This window comes from Eumetopias jubatus, unplaced genomic scaffold, assembly GCF_037043125.1.
Source record: "Eumetopias jubatus isolate StellerSeaLion01/CBP00866 unplaced genomic scaffold, mEumJub1_p1.0 scaffold_6, whole genome shotgun sequence".
NCBI lineage: Eukaryota > Metazoa > Chordata > Mammalia > Carnivora > Otariidae > Eumetopias > Eumetopias jubatus.
Genome location: NW_028274812.1, coordinates 116,163,601 through 116,184,414, shown reverse-complemented (window position 1 = coordinate 116,184,414; position 20,814 = coordinate 116,163,601). Strand labels below are relative to the sequence as shown.

At 43.6% G+C, this 20,814-nt stretch overlaps 1 protein-coding gene across 4 annotated transcripts in view; it reads left to right on the top strand.

The window, feature by feature from the left end:
* The first annotated feature begins 12,480 nt into the window (after positions 1 to 12,480).
* BRPF3 (bromodomain and PHD finger containing 3) overlaps positions 12,481 to 20,814 on the top strand; it is a 34,492-nt gene continuing 26,158 nt past the window's right edge. For 2 of the 4 annotated variants that reach the window (XM_028120556.2, XM_088024010.1), the window contains exons 1-3: positions 12,481 to 12,723; positions 15,830 to 17,306; positions 20,162 to 20,318. In XM_028120556.2, coding sequence (XP_027976357.1) covers positions 15,856 to 17,306; positions 20,162 to 20,318 — 1,608 coding nt within the window. In that variant the 5' untranslated portion in view covers positions 12,481 to 12,723; positions 15,830 to 15,855. The remainder of the gene's footprint in view (positions 12,724 to 15,829; positions 17,307 to 20,161; positions 20,319 to 20,814) is intronic. The other 2 variants (XM_028120555.2, XM_028120554.2) reach the window with 2 other exon arrangements.

Here is a 20,814-nt window from a genome sequence, read left to right as displayed (position 1 = left end):
ATTTATGGGTACCTTAGAAAAGTTCCAACATATTCCTGGAAATCTAGAAGAACACATGCATGTACAGGACTATGTGTATGCCTAGGAAAGGCCTGAGAAGACTATAATTTCTCTCACCGCTGGCAGACCTTGAGGCGGGAAGTAAAGATTAAAGCAGAGTTGTCCACAGTGTGCTGGAGTCTTGAAGATATATCCTAAGACACACACACACACACACACACACACACACACTTAGCGAAGGCTGGAAGACCTAGTAATGAATGGCATGTAAGGAAGTGTCTGTCCATTCATTACCTGATTGCTAAGCTAAGCAAGCAGAGATTATGGTGGCCACATATGACAAAGAATAGGCTTTACAAAATTAGTTCTGGAAAGTCACTAAACAAACACCAGCAGTAAAAACAATAAACAGCAACAAAAACACCCTCTGGGAAGTGAAGCGAATCTGATTTCCAGAGTTGCCACATTATATTATTTACAATGTCTAGTTTTTAACAAAAACTTATGAGACACGCCAAGAAGCAGGAACATATGACATATATGAAGGGAGGAGAGGGAGCAGTTAATAGAAATTGTTTCTCAGGAAGCCCAGAGGGATAGACTTCATTAGACAAAGACTTTACATCAGCTATTATAAACACGTTCAAAGAGGAGCGCCTGGGTGGCTCAGTGGGTTAAGCATCTGACTCTTGATTTCAGCTCAGGTCATGATCTCAGGGTTGTGAAACTGAGCCCTGTGTAGGGTTCTGTCTCAGTGGGGAGTCTGCTTGAGATTCTCTCTCCTCCCTCTGCCCCTCCTCCTGCTCTTTCTCTCTCTCTCTCTTTAAAATAAATAAATAAATCTTTTTTAAAAATAAAAAAAGTAAAATAAATTTTATTGAGGTGTGGAGCCTGCTTAAGATTCTCTCTCTCCCTCTGCCCCCCCCACCGATTTCTCTCTCTCTCTCTCTCTCAAAAAAAAAAAAAAATGTTCAAAGAACTAAAAGAAACCATGCCTAAAGAACTAAAGGAAAGTCTGAGAATGTTTCACCAAATAGAGAACATCAGTAAAGAGACAGTATAACAGAGAACCAAATAGAAATTCTGGAATTGGAAAGTACAATAACTAAAATCAAAAATTTACTGGAGGGGCACAACTATAGATTCAAGCTGGCAGAAAAAGGAATCACCAAACTTGAAGACAGGTCAATTGAGATTCTCCAGTCTGAAGAATATAAAGAATGAAGAAAAGGAACAGAATATCAGAGATCTATAAAATACCATGAAGTATACCAATATATACATAATGGAGGTCCCAGAAGGAGAGGAGAAAGAGAAAGAAATATTTGAAGAAGTCATGGCCAAAAGCTTCCCAGACTGGGTGAAAACCATTAATCCACACATCCAAGGAGCTCAACACACTCTAAGTTAGATAAATTCAAAGAGATCCATACCTAGGCACATCAACATTAAACTGTTGAAAACCAAGGACAGAGAGAATTTTGAAAGTAGCAAGGAAGACGTGATTCATCACATATAAGGGAGCCTCAGTAAGATTAATAGCTGAATTCTCATCAATGTCAATATCCTGGTTGTGATATTTTCTATAGTTTTGCAAGGTGTTACAATTGGAGGAAACTGGATAAAGTGTACATGGAATCTCTTTATATTATTTCTTACAGTTGCATGTGAATCTATAATTATCTCAAAATAAAAAATTTAATGAAACACACACACACGAGAAAAACACCTCTTGGGTCCAAGATGAAATCATAATAGAAGTGTAAAAAATATTTAGAACTGAGCAATAATAAAAATACTATGTACCAAGGCTTGAGAAACAAACAAATAATAGTGATGATTCAAGTAAACTTATAGGCTTGAATGTTTATATTAGAAATTAAGAAAGTCTGAAAATTAAAGAATTAGACACTCAACTTAATTAGAAAAATAACAGAATAAACCCAAAGAAAGTGGAAAGAAGCAAATAAAAATAATCAGAGCATCAAGTAAATAGAATAAAGAAGATCAACAAAGTCAAAATCTGGTTATCCAGGAGGAAAAAAACTAATAAAATTGACAAGAAGGGGAGAGAAAAGAAAAAAAATATTAGTAATGCAAAGGGGGACAAAAGTACAGATGCAGCAGAGATTTAAAGATAATATTTTGCAAAACTTAAATGAAGAGAATCCTAGAGAAATATAACTCAAGAAATAAAAATCTCATATAATTCCATACCCATTAAAGAAACTGAGGATAGTTAAAATTTCTTACAAAGAAATCATAAAGATTACATAATTTATTAGATGAATTCTACCAACTTTTCAAGAAGCGGTCCATTTCAATCTTATATAAACTCTTCCAGAAAACAGAAAAAGAGGAAATATTCCCAATTCACTGTATGAGATTAATAAAGCTTAATTCCAAGCAATCATATTACAGCCAATCTCACAAGTGAACCTAGATGCAAATATATTAAAGTATTAGCAAATAAAATCAGTGATGTATAAAAGAGGTAATAAATCATGACAAAGTCAGGCTAATTCTGGGGATACAAGAATGGTTTATTATTAGAGAACCAATTCTTCACAGTAACAGTAAAGGAGAAAACCAGTTATCTTAATGGATGCAGAAAAATCATTTGATAAAATTCAACACTCATCATGATAAAACAACATTTAGCAGAGTAAGAATAGAAATGATCTTTCTTAATCTGTTAAAGGGTATTTAACATACACCTAAAGTAAACATCATTCTTAATGGGGAAATGTCAGAAGCATTCCTTTTATTTTTTTAAAGATTTTATTTATTTATTTGACAGAGAGAGACACAGCAAGAGAGGGAACACTAGCAGAGAGAGTGGGAGAGGAAGAAGCAGGCTTCCCGCAGAGCAGGGAGCCCCATGTGGGGCTCCATCCCAGGATCCTGGGATCATGACCTGAGCCAAAGGCAGACGCTTAATGACTGAGCCACCCAGGTGGCCCTATTTTATATTTCTAAAGATTTTTTTATTTATTTGACAGAGACACACAGCGAGAGAGGGAATACAAATAGGGGGAGTGGGAAAGGGAGAAGCAGGCTTCCCACCGAGCAGGGACCCCAATGTGGGGCTCGATCCCAGGACCCTGGGATCATGACCTGAGCTAAAGGCAGACGCTTAATGACTGAGCCACCCAGGTGCCCCAGAAGCTTTCCTTTTAAATTGAGTAACAAGATAAGGAGTCTATGATCACTGCTTCTATCCCACATTGTGCTGAAGGGCAGTAAGACAGACAGATAGACAGAAGGAAAGGAAGGAAGGAAGGAAGGAAGGGAGGAAGGAAGGAAGGAAGGAGGGAGGAAGGAAGGAAGGATGGGAGAGAGAGAGAGAGAGAGAGAGAGAGAAAGAAAGAAAGAAAAAGAAAGAAAGAAAGAAAGAAAGGGAAAGAAAGAAAGAAAGAAAGAAAGAAAGAAAGAAAGAAAGAAAGAAAGAAAGAAAGAAAGAAAGAAAGAAAAGTATTTGAAAAGGGAAGATCAAAACAATTATTCACAAATAATATAATTATCTAAAGAGAAAACTCTTAAGAACATACCGAATTATTAGAAATAATAAGAAAGTTTAGCAAGGTCGCTAAATACGAGATGAATATGCAATAATATATTGTAGTCCCAATACAAGCAACCAACAGAAAAATATTTAAGATAGTATTTACAATATAGGCAGTGGTGGCAATGACCTGGTTAAACTGTTTGATTTCTAGCTTGTCCTCCAGTCTCCTGTCAATTGTGAGCCCTCCTTAAGCCCTTCCAATAAATTCTCTTTTTGCCTGAAAACAGCTAGAGTTGGAGTTTTGTTGCTTGCAAACACATATCCTGTACTTATGCTATATTAATTGATACTTGGAATAAAATATGTGTCAGGGGTCCTCAAAACCAACCCCAGATTCAATGATTGGCTAGGAGGAATCATAGGACTCTGCATGCAACTGTATTTATGGCTATGATTTATTACAGAGAAAGGATACAGAGCAAAATCAGCAAAGAAAAAAGGCACACGGGGTTTAGTCTGGAGGAAACCAGGACCAAGCTTCCATGAGTCCTCTCCCTGTGGAGTAACATAGGACAACAGTAACAACCTGTCAAGCAAGTGTTGTTTACCAGCAAAGCTCATTAGAAACTCTGTCCAGGGTTTTTATCAGGGGCTGGTTACATAGGCACCTTCTGCCGTCTCAAATTTACTCAAATTCCAGACTTCCAGAAGGAAAGCAGGTGTTTAGCATAAACTATTTTTTGCACAAATAGTTTAGGCACAGTGAGCCACTCTTATCAGTTAGGGTGGTGAGAACCTTCACAAAATCCAAGTTCCCAGACGCCAACCTTGTAAGTAGGCCTTTCAAAGGATGGCTGTCAGGCCTGCTATGCTAGCTCTTTTCTTTATCATGGGCATTCTTTCTGCCATATTGAATTGGAAAGCTAATTTATTATAGCCACTTGTCAATCCATTTACTTAGCTCTGGAATAATATCATTTATCTTTGAATATATTTCATATTAACCTTTATGAAATTACACAGTTATAAAAAGCCAAATAATATTATGAGGCTTAAAAATAAAACCAGAGAGGGATGCCTGGGTAGTTCAGTTGGTGAAGTGTCTGCCTTCGGATTCCAGGGTCCTGGGATCAAGTCCAGCATCAGGCTCCCTGCTAAGTGGGGAGTCTGCTTCTCCTTCTTCCTCTGCCCCTCCCCGCACTGCTTGTGCTCTCTTTCTCTGAAATAAATAAATAAATAAAATCTTATAAATAAATAAATAAATAAATAAATAAATAAATAAATAAATAAAATCAGAGATCCCTGCTTTACCCCAACTCCTGCTCTCCCAATTCAAAAGCAGCTATTTCAAATCTTCGGTCGTTTCTTCCAGTATTTATCTTTCATTTCTAAATAGCATGCATTTATTGTTAGTTCTTGATCTTTTGATTTTATACATTATTATCTTTCAACTATAGACAAGGAGGATTTAACCCTCTTAGGTCTCCTACCACTCACCTCATATTCCCAAAATTGTTTTATCATAATTTTTAGCTACCTCTTTATTCTGTTTTCCACTATTATATAAATGTTTGCAAATGAGCCACATTGCCTCAACTGAAATTACATTTCTTTTTCATGTGAGTTGTCTTTCCTGGATTTAGTAAGTGCCTGTTTTAAAAATTTCATTTTGTATGTACATATTATTAAATTCATCTACAAACTCTTCATCAGTATTTAAAAACCTCCTGTCATATGGTCAAATGCTTCTGGTAATCTATCCATTCCAGTTGTTTCCAGGGTCCTCCCTCTGTCCTCCAAGTCCAGTGGTTGTACTCTAGAGGTGGGGCACAATTCTTCCCAAGATTTCCCTTTACCATAATCCTGGGGTTGCCTTTTGCTTCTTTCTTGTACTGGATCCCATTTTATAGATCCCGTGACTTTTATTTTTCTTGATTATTTTCTCCATCATTTTTGTGGAAAGTGTCTTCCAGTTGCTTCCTGAGAAAAGATAAGTGAGAATTTGCACATCTGAAGATGACTTTATACTATTTTCACACTTGATTGATATTTTGGCTAGGCATAGACTTCTATAGGTAACACAATGTTCTCTCAGCATTTAAAAGGGTTATTCTGTTGGCTTCTAGCTTGGTATCATTCTGATCTTAGTCCTTTCTATGAGATCTGTCTCTTTTCTCCAGAAGCTTTTAGGATCCTCCCTTTTTCTAGTGCTGGTGTTCTTATTTTAGGCTTTTTTGCATTCACTGTACCAGAGCACTAGGGGAGCCTTCATTCTATAAACTCACTACCTTCCTTTCTGGGAAAATTTGTCATTTCTCTTTCTAGAATTACTCTAAAGGAGGTATCAGGCTTCCCAAATTCATCCTCAAATTCTCTTTTCTGATTACTTTTCTATTTCTTTCTCTTCTCTGAGAGACTTCCTCAAATTCACCTTCCAAATGTCCCTTTATATATTTAAAAATCTTTCATATTTTAATTTCAAGACCTTCCTCTTATTTTCTTTTTTGTTTCTCTTTCCCTAATAATATCATGTTCCTGTTTCATGGATGTTACTCTTTGAGGCTAAGATACTCATTTGTTTGTCAAGATTTCTTGGTTCTCTACATTGACTGTTTTCCTTCTTTTCCTTTGTTTTGGGCTCTCTCAAGAGATTTTTCTCATCTGTCTGTTGGTTCTCGACTGTCTATTCAATTTTAAGAGGTTTAAATAAAAAAGGCTATTTAAAATTGTGTGTGATGGGGTAGGATGAGACAGTACTTGATATCTGGTGGGCTTCAGTATAAGGCAAAAATGGAAAGCTGGATTTTTTTTATTACAGATGTTCCTCCATCATTATTCATAAATGGGTCTTTTCTCTATTTTGAGAGAGGAATCCTGGAATTCTCTCATATCCTTCTGAAACTTTAATATGCATATGAATCACCTGGGAGAATCCTGTTAAAATGCAGGTTTTGGTTTGTTAGGTCTTGGGTGGGGCCTGAGACTCTGCATTTCTAACCAGCTCCCAGAGGATGCCAATACTACTGGTTCTTGGATAACAATTTGAGTATCTATCATGGCTCTCATATAAACTTGGCTTCCAGTGTTCTCAAATATGAGCTGGGGAAAGGGCAGGGCCACTAAGGATTTTGACCTTGTGAAAACATTTTTTTTTACAATTCCCCACTGAAAAAATGGGCTGGCTAAAAATGTTTTCATGGGATTATTTTTCTCAGCCCCCTTCTGGACCACAGGTCCCAGCAATTTGTGCCAGCTTCCCCCTCTTTAGCAGCCCTGAGAAGGGGAATGAGGTGGGGAAGGGGTTGTCTCACCGTTCATCATGTAGAGCTTCATTTTAATTCCCATTTTCCAAAATGGCATTTCAGCCCTGCCATCTTTGGTAACAAACTACATCCCCAAGTCCAGATCTCTTTATTTCAGTTTCTTGAGATGGTAAATGTCCAAGGAGTAGTGGGGAGATCTGGCAGCCTCTAACTGCCCCTTTAACAGATTTTTCAGCCAATTCTACCTTCAGGTCTATTCTCCCAGTTACTATGCCCCACCCCCTCCTTCAGAGATAATTTGCAGTCTCGTACTTCTAAGCCTTTATAGTGGTCTAATATGAATCAGGTTTTTACTGGCTCTTTTTGCAGACTTGTTTTAGCTTTTTCTGATTTGTTCATCCATCTACTTCCAGTCTTCAAAATTTTATTGATATTCTCATCTGCTATTCCAGTCTCTTTGTTCTTGTGGACTTTATCTTTTTTATCCTTTTCTAACATATTAATGAAGTTTGGGGGATACATGCATGTGTTTAATCCATACATACTAACCATCTGTCATTAAACTTTTCCAGAAATGTCTCCCTCTCATGATAGAGTACCACAGTGTAGAAGGTAGACTGAGTTTAAATCTGCCTTCATTTCATTGCTTATTTGTATGTTCCTTTTCCTTGTTTTCTTTGTGGTTGGTTATTTTATTATTCCTTTTTTCCTCTTTACTAGCTTGTGAGTTATGTCCTTTTTTTTCATTCTCTTAATGGTTAGTCTAAAAATTATAACAGGGGTATTCTTTTTCAACTCAATTGTGGTACAATTTACATAAAGTAAACTACAACTAATCAGTAGTGCGAAAACTTCTGACAAATGTTTCTCCATCACCACAATCAACTTACAGATTGTTTCCATCATTTCCAAAAGTTCCCTCATGCCCCTTTATAGTCAGTCCTCTCTTCCACCTGTGGGCAGCTAGCTACAGTCTATAGACTATAATCTATACTATAATCTATACTACAGTCTATAGACAAAATCTATACTATAGATTTTGTGTTTTTAAGGATTTCATGTAATGGAATCATATTTTATGTTACAGTAGGTATTCTTGACTAATCAAAGAGTAATATTAATCTTTGAGCTTTTCCCAGACAATTCAAGGACTTTAAAACGCTTTAATCCTGGAATTCTCTAATATGCTCTAATCCACAGCTTAACTTTGACTGTATTAGTCCAGGTTATCCAGAGAAATAGTATGTTTGTATGTGTGTGTATACATGTATATGCATATATGTGTATATACATATATAGAGATGGGGATATTACAGGAATTGGTTTAAGCAATTATGGAAGTCCAGAAATCTCATAATCTGTCATCTGCAAGCTGGAGAAACAGGAATGCCAGTGGTATAATTCAGTCCAAGTCCCAAGGCCCAGTAACCAGGAGCACCAAGTCCAAGGACAGGAGAAGATGATGTCCCAGCTCAAGCAGAGAGTAAATTTGACCTTCCTCTACCTTTTTGTCCTGTTCAGGTCCTCAACAGATTGGATAATGCCCATCTACATTGGTGAAGGTGATCCTGTTAAAATGCATCAAATTATTGATCTATCTTCTGATTTCTTTTTTTAAAGATTCTACTTATTTGAGAGAGAGAGAGAGAGAGAGAGAGAAAGCATGAGCAGGGGAAGGGAAGGGGCAGAAGGAAAAGCAGACTCCCCGATGGGCGGGGAGCCCGATGCAGGGCTTGATCCCAGGACCTGGGATCATGACCTGAGCCAAAGGCAGATGCTTAACCAACTGAGCCACCCAGCCACCGTTGTCTTCTGATTTCTGATTTAAATTTTCCTTTCCCTCCTCTTTCTCTACCATCCCATCTATCATTCTGGTTAATGCCCTTTTATTGTCTTAATACCTAATTACTTATACTAAATTCTTCCTGGTTTACCTAATACTGTTCCTAGTTCTAATTTATCCTATATACAATGGGGATAATAATAATAATAATAATAATAATTTGAGTTAATAAATTGATAAATGAGAAATAGGTCCATGTATACTGGACCTGTTTTGTATATGCCCACTGTACCATTGGAGAAATGTCTCCTGCCCATGTCCTCTGGTTCTAGTAGTGGACAATGGTCAGACTTCATCAGAGTATCATGTCTTTCTGGTCACAGCTATCAGTGCAGGTTGGCTGAGAGACTGCTAGAGACAGTATCCTGATGACATAATTTGAGTCTCTTGGCTTTGCCTAAAGCCAGATATACTCCTGGACTTTCTGGTTATGTGAGTCAATAGATTTCCTTTATTAAACTAATTTGTTTTCTAAGTACAACAAAGATTTTCGATAATACAGTATGTAAAGCACTAAGCATACTACCTTCCACATAAGTGTTAGGTATTATTTTTATTATCCTTATACCCTTGCCATATCCCATATCCAATTCAAGCTTTTCTTTTCTTAACATGTGCCCATATAGACCAGCTAGAATAATTTCCTTATTATTTCCTGCATATTGTTCCTTTGCCTGGGCTGCCCTGCCACCAACCTAATAACATCATTCTACATTCTTTTCACCAATTCACATCCATCATTATTTAGAATCTGGCTAAAAAAAGCCTCCCATCTTCCATTTGAATAATGGCAGCTCCACACTGTTCACTGCCTTATCTAATTTCTCCTGCATGTGTTTTCTAGTTATTTCTAGCTTGCTTCTTGATTGTACATTACTCAAGACAAGGAAAAATATGATCACTGGGACCTTTTTAGGTTGAGATTTTGTCATTTTCCAAAGCGACTTGTACAGGTTGGCCACACAGTAGGTGTTCAATAAGTGTCTGCTAGACGAATAAATGAATGGAATTAAATTTAGAAGGTGTGGTATTCAATTTAAAGCCTGTTGTTAGCCTAAACATTTTCCTTTTTCTAAGCAAATATTATATTCTTAAACCATTTCATTATGGTATAAAAATATCACAATGATTCCAAACTCAAACATTCTTCCCATTTATGGTTTCATACTTCTTTTGGCCAAGGTCTAAGGAAGGAATATTCTATTAAAAATAATGTAACAATCAATCAAAACCTATCTTCTCTCATCGTACATATTTTATTAATCCAGTAGTATTGCTTCTGACCCTTGAGAGGTTTCTTGCCTCGGTAAACTAATGATAATAGGAAAGCATTGACAAAGATATCCTGAGATGCTGAAAAAAACTTGAGGGGGGGAAATTTTTATATTCATGTTTCCTCTTTTAGATCTAAATGGTAAAACATGCTCCCGCTCCAAATAAGTTAGTTTCTACTCAAAAATGCAAAATTTTGAAAAACAACTATTTGTAAACAAAGGTCTGTGCCTGTGTTTGTTGAACTTAATTGCTATATGGGTTAATGGAAGGGCTGAGGGCTAGTGAATTTAAGCTCTTTAAAATAGCTAAATATTAAAGTTAATTAAATTTAGTGCCTCTGGGATTTTTGATACATGTTCCAAATTTGTTTTTAATGACATAATTGTCCCATGTTACATTTAAGATTACATCATTGTGAACTGGTTATGTGTGGAGTTACACTAACAGAAACCAATCCCAAATGTCAAAAATAAGTAAATAAATGTCAAAAATGAATGTCAAAAAATAAAAGTTGAGGACCACTGTAATGTTACCATTAAGAAAGTGGAAGTTGAAAATAGAAGAGAAACACTCCGTTGCATAAGGTCTTACTATGAAAAGTTTGAATAGAAAGACCTGGAAATCAAATGTATTAACTTCATGCTTTTTCAATAGCATTTAAATCATTATTTTATACTTAACTGTTGGAAGTGAAAACCAATGCATTTTCCCAAGGTATCTATTCATTAACTTTAGTGGAAAAAGATAGCTCCCGATCACACAAATAGGAACTGTGCTAAATAAATTTTGTGAACATTTACCAAGAAATGAAAGTCACTGGTCATATGTATAAATGGATATAGTTCATATTTTAAAAGAAGAAGAAATGAAATTCAGTATTCTTGTTTCTTTTAGTCTTCAGGGTTTTTTTTCCCCCTTAACTAAAAGTAATTGTAATATTCTCTTGCGCCTGGGGCTTTCCCTTCCACAATTAATTATCTTTTATCTACACCTTCCCTCCAAATGATTATTCCCCCTAGCCTTAGAACACTTGACATTAATTCATACTCCTTCATCATCACAGTTTTGAAAACATTGCCCTGCCCTTGCTTAGCTCCACAAGACACTCCCTTTTCTTTCAGAAAACTGGTTAACAGAATTTTGCTATCACTCTGTTATCACTTTTACAAGGTGCTACCATGTAATCAGAAAAACATCTTTGTAATACAATTAGCTTCCTTACTTTCACCAAATTTGCAAATTCAAAACATAATTTTTTAAATTCCTTAGGATAATGAACATCTATACTTCAAAAGTAGAAATATGCTCCGTTTAATTTGGAACACTTGCAACCTAAGACTATCTTTCATCCTCTGACTTTAGAATCGGTGTCCTTGATCATCAGAACCAGGCAAGAAATTGTGAAGTCTCACCAAGCTACACCACCAGCGCGGGCAGAGGAAACGCTTTCAAAATATGTCATTCATCTTCACATTTAAAGGCAGTCTATCCATACATCTTTTATACACATCATTAAATATTGGTACTTAAGACTTCAGTCATATGAGGTAAGCTTTCTGATTTATAGGCGAAGGGGGCGGGTGGCAAAGAAGTCGTCTCCTCTTCTTAAATTTACTTATCGAAACAAAAGCCAGTCTGATTATATCTAAAAGTCTGAAGTTGCCATTTGTCAAGAGTCTTTTAGAAAGCCGCTTATTGCATTAAATTAACCGATTCCTAGCCAAACCAGGTTTAAGGAGAGAGTGTTTCCCATGTCTACAGTGACAAACGAGTTACCAGACGTCCTTAAGTAGACCGTCAAACTTTTATGTTTACTCTTTTTAAACACATAAGGGAGAGAAGAGCACATAACGAAAAGTCAGGTCTGTTTCTTAAGAAGGATGTCCTATGAGGAACAAGACGCTCACCTGTACACAACAGAGGGTCTTTTCCGGCTGTCCTCACTGGGGGAGGGGATGGACATCGCTAGACCTTTGTCCTCCGGACCAGACAGAGCACGGCCGGGAAAGGAGGGCGACTTTCTGGGAGTAGTGCAGGTACCTCCACCCAAGAAACTACAGACCGGTTTTGACTCTAGTAACTGCCCTGGCTTAACCTCTGGAGGGGCCCTCTAGTCGGGGAGGGGGTTTGTTGCCCCAGACTGTAGTCACCTCTCCACAGGGCTAGGGGGAGGGAACGACTGACCACTCTACGGTTAGGGAATCCCCGTCTTTCCCAACCAGACCCCAACGTCTCCCGCTCCCTTGTGGGGCTCGCCCCGCGGCGGGCTGGGCCACGGTGAGCCTTGGCCACGGCGGGTGCAGACCCCGTCTCTGCTCGGCGCCCCTGCCGCGTCCGCACCGCCACCGTGAGGCCGAGCCGGGGACGGTGCCCCGTGGCGGCGGCGGCTCAGCGCTCCTCTCCGCGCCGCCCCGGCCGCCGCCGCGCCGGGCACGGGCGGGGGGATTTTCTTCCCGTTCCCCCCTCTTTCGCGCTCTCGCTCCTGTTCAGCGGGAGAGCCCGCGGAGCCAGGGAGGGAGCGAGGGAAGGGGTGGAGGTGGCGGGGGGGAGGCCGGAGGGGCGGATCCTGCCTGGGGGCTGATCCCTCCCTCCCCTCGGCCGGGCTCCGTGGCGGCAGCGGCGGCGGCAGCGGCTTCATTCCCCCTCCTCCCCCGGGAGCGGCGGCGGCGGCCGGGCCGGGGCCCCAGCGCGGGCCAGGAGGGGGCACGGCGGTGGCCGCGGAGGCCAGCGCGGGAGGAGGCCGCGCTCCGCTCCCCGGGCCGCGCCGACCCGCTCGACGGCCGGCCCGCCCGCGCCCAGGGGCCCCGAACGGTGGGGCCGGGCCAGCGGCTGAGGTAATGGGGGTGGCAGCGGGGCCGGACAGAGCGAGGGCGGGGGCAGGGGGGCCTACGGGGACCAGGGACTGCGCGGGGGGGGGCGGGGAGAGGGAAGCGGGGGGCTTCCCGAGGGGGGCGGGGGCGGCGCGAAAGCGCTCTCCTGGAGCGAGGGCGGCGGCGGGGAAGGAGAAGGCGGGTGAGGGGGGAGCTGAAAAACGAGGACCCCCTCCCGCAGCCGCCATCTTGCTTCCCTCCCCCCCGGCCCTGGCTGGCGAGCCGCCGAACCCCGCCCCCGCCATGTTCTCCAATTGGTCAGACCAGAGGAGGGTTCCACCCCCTGGTCGTCCCTTGGCCCCCCGGTTTCTCCTGACGGGCAGGTGAGGCGACCAATGGGCGCTCGCCTCTCTGCCCTGCTGGTTCGCTGGCGCTAGCTTTCTCTGTCTGAGGGTCGGACTCCGCGTCAGTCTGTCTCTGGCGCGCTCGCCCCCTCCCCTCAGGGGAGGTGATGTTATTTCCCTCCTTTCTCCTCGGAAGGGTCAAGATTCTTCTGGAAGAGGTGCCCCTTTAAAGGGGCAGGAGCCTTGGCTGGGTTTGTCCCCTGTCTCATGAGTCTCTCGTGGGGTACAGGGGATACAGTCTTAATTGCAGAAACTCCTCGTTCTTCGAGGACGTGGGTGGGATGGGCGAGTGGGGGCTTAGGGAGTGCTGAGGAGACCTGGGGGCGTTGGGGGGTATTTGGAGGTGTGTTTGTGGGAAGGGCTGTGTGGGTTGAGAAACTCCCGCCAAAAAATTGGACTGGAAGCTCCTTGTGGGCGAAACTCATTTCCTCAGCAGCAGCCCTTCCCTTTCCAGAATTTGCCCTCCCAGTGCCTAGAGGCTCCGGTAGGACCCAAGAGGTTTTCCATAGGTACTTGCTGCTTGGGTGAGGGCTAACCAAAGCTGCCAAGGAGGTTGCAGGTAGGGAGGAAGAATATGCGGCGCTTTTAACAAAGGAGGCTCCACACCCTCTGTCTAAACTATTTCAGGTTAGTATTGAGGTAGATTTCCACACCTTTGCAAGGATCTCCCTGCCCATGAGGGCGTGGGGGCAATGAAGAAGGTCTGTTGGCCTGGGCTACCCCCAGGGAGTTGGCATTTGTCAGGCATGTAGTGGCCAAGGGCCTCTGGAACCTGGACAGAATTGCTGTGATGATTCTGTTGCCTTTTGTCCCAAATGGGTTGCGTGCCTGCCTGGCACTGTTGCTCAGCCAAGTTGTTTTTTTGTTTGTTTGTTTCAGTCACACTTTGGGATCGGAAAGCCTTTTAAATAAGGATGTTAATAATACCTTATTAACGTTTAGCAGCCCTTAAGAGGTAGATTTTATTTTCATTTTACTGGTGTAGTCTGGAGGCACAGAGAGATTAAGTGACTTTCTCCAGGTCGCACAGAGCCAAGATTAGAACCAAAGCAGTGCCCCAGAGCCTCGTTTTGTACCAGACCATGGCATCTCTGTGGTGTTCTTCCCAATGGGAGGAGTTCAGCACATCATCCGAGCTTGAGTTGCAGCTTTATCATTTAACTACCTCTGGGTTGAGTGACACCTTTCTGAGCTTGTTTCTTCATCTGTAAAATGGAGATGATAATATCTATTCTACCTCCCAAACTAGTTGAGAGAAATTTTAAAAGTAAAAGGGATTGGGCCACCTGGCTTACTCAGTTGGTGGAGCATGCGACTCTTGATCTCAGAGTTGTGAGTTTGAGCCCCATGTTGGGGGTAGAGACTCATTAAAAATTTTTTTAAAAAGTAAAGAGGATTTATAGTTTGCAAAAGTGTGCTAAATTATCATCATCATCATCATCTCTGCTTTATAGATAAAGATGGTAGATCCTGCAACCAAGGTGACAAACTGTTTTCTCTTTGAAATCCTCTCACTGTTTGTACTTTTCCAAGTCTCTGCCCACACCTTGGGGCACCATATCCCCTAATGACTTTCCTGGTAGTAACTGCTACCACAGCTCCTTATGAGCTTGTCATGATATGGGAAACTTTAGGGCTTTCTCCTTGCTGCACAAGGATAGACTGGATGTAAGTATTTGGGGAGAGAGGAACTTTTGAAGTAACAGAATGCATTGAGAGTTTACCTCAGATATTGCCCCAGTCACCTTGGCCGTAGGTCCAATGAGGGTCCCAGATAGGCCACTTAAAACTTAAGTGTCACTTGGGGGCCACTCCCAGAGCTTCCAGTGCTTCTGCCTAGCGATGTACTAGCCAGTGGATCCTGAATGCTGCCTTTTCCAGAGAAAACCCTGCATACTGTAGTTTGAAGTCTGTAGACTGTACATAGTTGACATTTCAGGTACCTTCGCCTCTTCATTCCTGGGCGTGGTCAGGAGATAGGGGTTTTGATCATTGTCAGTTGGGTTGGGAGAGGCTCTAGACCTGTGAGCTTTTGATCCTCTGATGGGGCCGCTGGTCATGTACAGAGCTTGAAAGTGGATGCTATTCTTGTTTTCTTTTTTTCAGAACCCTTGACCTCCCCCCTCCTTTTGCATAGTTAGCTATCCCACAGCCTTCTGTACATCATTAGAACTTTAGATGTCTCCCCATGTTGTATTGTAATGATCTTTTTACTTTTCTGAGTCTTCAGTTAGATGAAGCACCTGGAGGGCAGGGATCATGCATGTTGGATTTCTCCTTTCATGCAAGTAGTACTTACTGAGTGCTTACTTAGGAGCCAGGCACCACTCCAGGTGCTGGGGATACAGCAGTGAATAAGATAGACAAAAATATTTCCCCTCATGGAGCTTACATTTTAGTGGAAGGAAACAAACATTCATGATTAATAGGCAAATTAGATAGCATAATAAAAAATGGTGAGTGTTAATAGTGAAAAATAAAGTAGAATGTAAGATTGCTGGCGGCGGAAAGAGGTTTGCAGTTTTAGATAAGCGTGGTCAGAGAGCGGCTCTCATTGAGAAGCAATGTTTGTGAAAAAATTTGAAGGAGCAAGCTGTGTGGATGTCTGAGGGGCAGGATGTTCAGAGAGAAGGAAGAGACAGTCTTCCTGGTGGCCACTTGCTCAGATGGATGGGTGAATGAGTGCATGCCTGAACCTTCAGCTCAGTCTCCTGGTTTCTCCTTAGGCCTGTCCCCTTGGTTCCCAGGTGCCATGAGGAAGCCTCGCCGGAAGTCGCGGCAGAATGCCGAGGGCCGGCGCTCCCCATCCCCCTACAGTCTGAAGTGCTCACCTACTCGGGAGACCTTGACATATGCCCAGGCCCAGCGGATCGTCGAGGTGGACATTGATGGACGCCTGCACCGAATCAGCATCTATGACCCACTCAAGATCATCACAGAGGATGAGCTGACCGCCCAGGATATCACCGAATGCAATAGCAACAAGGAAAACAGTGAGCAGCCTCAGTTCCCTGGCAAGTCCAAAAAACCCTCCTCCAAGGGCAAGAAGAAGGAGTCCTGTTCCAAGCATGCATCCGGCACTTCCTTCCACCTCCCGCAACCCAGCTTTCGCATGGTGGACTCAGGCAGCCAGCCAGAAGCACCCCCGCTGCCTGCTGCCTACTACCGCTACATCGAGAAGCCACCTGAAGACCTGGATGCGGAGGTAGAGTATGACATGGATGAGGAGGACCTTGCCTGGCTGGACATGGTGAATGAGAAGCGGCGTGTAGATGGGCACAGTTTGGTGTCAGCAGACACCTTTGAGCTGCTGGTAGACCGGCTTGAGAAGGAGTCGTACTTGGAGAGTCGCAGCAGTGGCGCCCAGCAGTCACTTATTGACGAAGACGCCTTTTGCTGTGTGTGCCTGGACGATGAATGCCACAACAGCAACGTCATTCTCTTCTGTGACATCTGCAACCTGGCTGTACACCAGGAGTGCTACGGTGTCCCCTACATCCCTGAGGGCCAGTGGCTATGCCGCTGCTGCCTACAGTCTCCCTCCCGGCCCGTGGATTGCGTCCTCTGCCCCAATAAGGGCGGCGCCTTCAAACAGACCAGCGATGGGCACTGGGCGCATGTGGTGTGTGCCATCTGGATCCCTGAAGTCTGCTTCGCTAACACCGTGTTCCTGGAGCCCATTGAGGGCATCGACAACATCCCACCTGCCCGCTGGAAACTAACCTGCTATATCTGCAAGCAGAAGGGGCTGGGGGCAGCCATCCAGTGCCATAAGGTGAACTGCTACACAGCCTTCCATGTGACATGTGCACAGCGGGCTGGGCTCTTCATGAAGATTGAGCCCATGCGTGAGACCAGCCTCAACGGTACCATCTTCACAGTACGCAAGACTGCCTACTGTGAGGCCCACTCACCGCCAGGTGCTGCCACTGCTAGGAGGAAGGGTGACTCCCCCGGGAACCTCAGTGAGGCTGGGGAGGAGGAAGGGCTGAAGGAGGGCTGTGGAGAGGAGGAAGAGAAGGAAGACGTAGAAGAGGAGGAGGAAGATGAAGGCCAAGGCGGGGTAGGTGGCCCCCTTAAGGGGGTGCCCAAGAAGAGCAAGATGACTTTGAAGCAGAAGATCAAGAAGGAGCCGGAGGAAATGGGCCGAGATACGCCCTCCACTGTCCCCATGGTCACTGTCCCACAGATACCCTCCTACAGGTAAGCCTGCCCAGGAGGGCTCCCCATGGACTGATGGTTTCTTCTTGGCCTGGTGTTGGCCCTGAGCCAGGACCTCCTTCCCCAAGCATGGTTGGTGAACGTTTGTTCTCTTCTGTGCCCTCAAATTTAGACTTCTGCTTTGGACCCTTGTCTGGTTTGTGGTTTCGATGGTGCCCTGAGAGCAATGTGTTTCCTTTGCTTCAAGGTGAGACAAACAGTTAAGGTGCTTAGAAACCCAAATGAAGGGTGTCTAAGGCAGCATTTTTCAACAGGTGTACAAGTGGCATTTGGGACAGGATAATTCTTCATTATTAGAATAATGTCCCATACATTTCTCAGTGTTTAGCATCCCTGATCTTTGTAACTGCCATTTGCATCCCCTCCCTCATCGCATGGTCTTTGTGACAAACTCAAACACTCCCCACATATGTTACCAAAAACCCCCATGGGGAGAGAACTGAGAACCACTGTTTCAGGGGGTCAGTATGGGTGTCTGCTATCCAGAAAGCTCTGTTCTGGGAATGATGGGGGCTTTGTGTGAGGGGGTGGTGGTGTGGGGAAGACATGCTATTTCAAGAAGCTTTTAGATTTAGGGGAAAGAGGATCACTCGGTTCAGCTGTATAACTAAGCCACCTTGGTCCCTACTAAGTCTATAGAGGGACCTATTTTTAACCATCAGAGAAGTAGCTCTTGGAGGGCAGAAAAGCAAAAAGATTTTCCAGTGGAAGCTCATCTCAAGGGTGATATTCTTTAGAAAGTAAACAGTGTTAGAGCAGGAAGGAATCTTGGAGATTATTGATCTAATGTAGTCCTTGCACCTTCTCCCACACCCCCAGATGAAGAAACTGCAGCCACAGGAGGTAAAGTTGTTCACTCCTTTTGTTCACTCAATGAGGTGTTTATTGAGCACTTACTATATGCCAAGTCCTGTTCAAAGGGCTGGAACCAGATGGGAAGCATAGAACCTAACCACAAGCTGGGGCTCATGATGCCTCCAGGCTCTGTTCCTGTTGTCTGTTTCTCTTGTTGAAAAGGATGGGGAGAAAAGAGTGCTGGAGGGTAGCAGGGAATGAGTTGTTGTAAGGGGAACAGACAACCAGACTTGTCAGTCTGGGAACGAGACAAAGAGTGGAGAAGAACAGGAGGGAGAGGCTTTTGTGGCGAGCCATGGCTGGAGTTAGAATTCAGTCAACTGGAAATGTCTTCTAGGCACGGAGCTGTTGTAGGCCACCCTCTTCCCTGCTGTTGAGTTGCTCCATGATTAGTAACATCTGTTGGGTGGCTGTACCCTGGGACTAGACTTTTTGGTTGTCATGTCTGCTCTGATAGGTGTGTCTTGCAGGGGCCAGCATAGCATGCTGGCTAAGAAAAAATCAGACCTGCTTTTGAATCCTGCTCCTGTCACTACCTGTGGGACCTTTGGCAGATTTCTTCTTTAAGCCTTATTTTTTTCGTAAACGAGCCTCATAGGGTTGTTGTGAGAAGTAAATGAGATGGTAGAAGTAAAGCACTTAGCACAGTACCTGGTAAATAGTAAGCGCTCAATAAACGGTGGCTACTGCTGCTGCTGCTGCTATTTTATTATTCTTTTCCCTACCTGCACAGATGCTGTGGGAGCCCTCCATGGCCAAGAGGTTGTAGAGGGAGGGGCTGCCTGCAGCTGGGCAGGTGTGCTTGGCATGGGCATTGGTGGGGGATCTGTTCTTTGGGGAAAGGCCTAGGCCTTGACTTTATAAGCTTGGCTTTGGGGCAGGAACGTCTGACTGTGGAAAGGCACAGGGCTTTGGTGAGCAACGCCCAGCCCACCATGCCCATCCTTAGCTTCTGCTTTCTTGTTTAGCTACATTTATCTTCCTTTCAGTGGAATGAGATGAAGAGAAAAAGTGGAGGAAACACAACAGGGGCACGGAGGCCTTGCTTACTCTGTGGAGAACCAACTTTGGGACGCAGGATGGTGTAGCAGAGAGATCATCGATTCACATCCCACTCAGCTCCACCATCTTTCTAGCTGCATTAGTGACTTTGGCAGTTCATCCAGCCTCTGTTCCTAAGCTGCCTTTCCATCTTTTGTTACCATGAGACTAATGTTATCCACCTTGCAACAGGGCTTTTAGGATAAAGATTATAGGCTCTCATTAATTCCTACCCCTTTCGCTCCCACCCTCTTCCAGCCCCCACGTATTATTGTCTTAAATCCTGACCTTAAGACTTCTCTGTTGGGTTAGTTTAGCCAGCTAAGTTTTCAGATTCTCCATCCTCTTACCCAGTTTTTTTTTTTTTTCCATTCGGTTTAAAATTAGACATTTTTAGGCTGCTGAAATCTTTAATGAAAAGCCAGAGGTCAGACAGTTCCAGGGTGTTGCATGTGAGCTCAGAAAGCAGTAGCCTGGTGTACTTCTACTAGTTTCCCTTCCAGCTTGCCTATGGACTGTTCCCTGGTCTGGGAGAGACCCTCCCAGCCACAGGGCAGAGGAGGGAGTGACCACATTGCCCACGGTTTACTCAAGTTCCTGCTCTGTTTTGCTGCCTTTATCAAGAGTTCAGGGCACAGGCCTGTTTCTCAGGAGTCCAGGACCGCAGGAAACAGAGTTCCTGGGAGAGGGTTCTTTCGGAGAATCAGGACTGTAAGGTAGGATGTGGAAAATCAAGTGATATATCTATCTCATGCTGAATCTGAGCTGCTTAACTTTGCTGTCTTTTTTTTTTAAGCCTTTCTCTGAGGTGAGGCATTTGGCCACTTTCTTCCATCTTCCTTTATATATAAGGTTCGGAAATGAACCAGGGTCTGAAGAGGAGGCTGTAATCAGGGCTGCCCACTGACCTTGTCTTTCACTTCCCTGTGCCTCTGCTCAAGGTTGAACAAGATCTGTAGTGGTCTCTCCTTTCAGAGGAAAAACCAGTTCATACAGCGGCTTCACAACTACTGGCTCTTAAAGCGGCAGGCACGGAATGGCGTCCCCCTCATCCGGCGCCTGCACTCCCACCTGCAGTCCCAAAGAAACGCCGAGCAGGTAGGTGAAGTGATTGAAGGTGGTGGAGGACGTGGAGTGTGAAGGAGAAGGAGGGATGGTTGGGACACCCTCCCTGAGTCCTCTGCAGAGCTTTTGCCTATAGGCGGTTACCCCTCCAGGTGGCATCTCCCAGGAACGACCTCCAGCACGTAGAGCTCTTGGGACCAGACAGCAGCTCCTTCTGGATGGGAGAGGCTTGACTTTGAAGCGAATTCTAGGAGAGAGTGAAGATCAAGCCCAGCTTTCCATATATGTGGGGAAAACCTTGTAGACATGGCAGAAAGGAAGAAGTGGGTTGAATGAGGGCCAGGCGGCTGCGTTGAATGAATTAGGACAAGGAGTACTTTCCTTAAGACACTATACTGACATCTGCCAAAAATGTTTCATAGAAAACACACAAATGTGCCATCTAAGTTGTAGCACAGAGCCTGGCCAGTTGTGGTGGCCTTTTAGCCACAGAAAGCTGCTGCATGTTTAGTGTTTTCTGAGTTGGTTG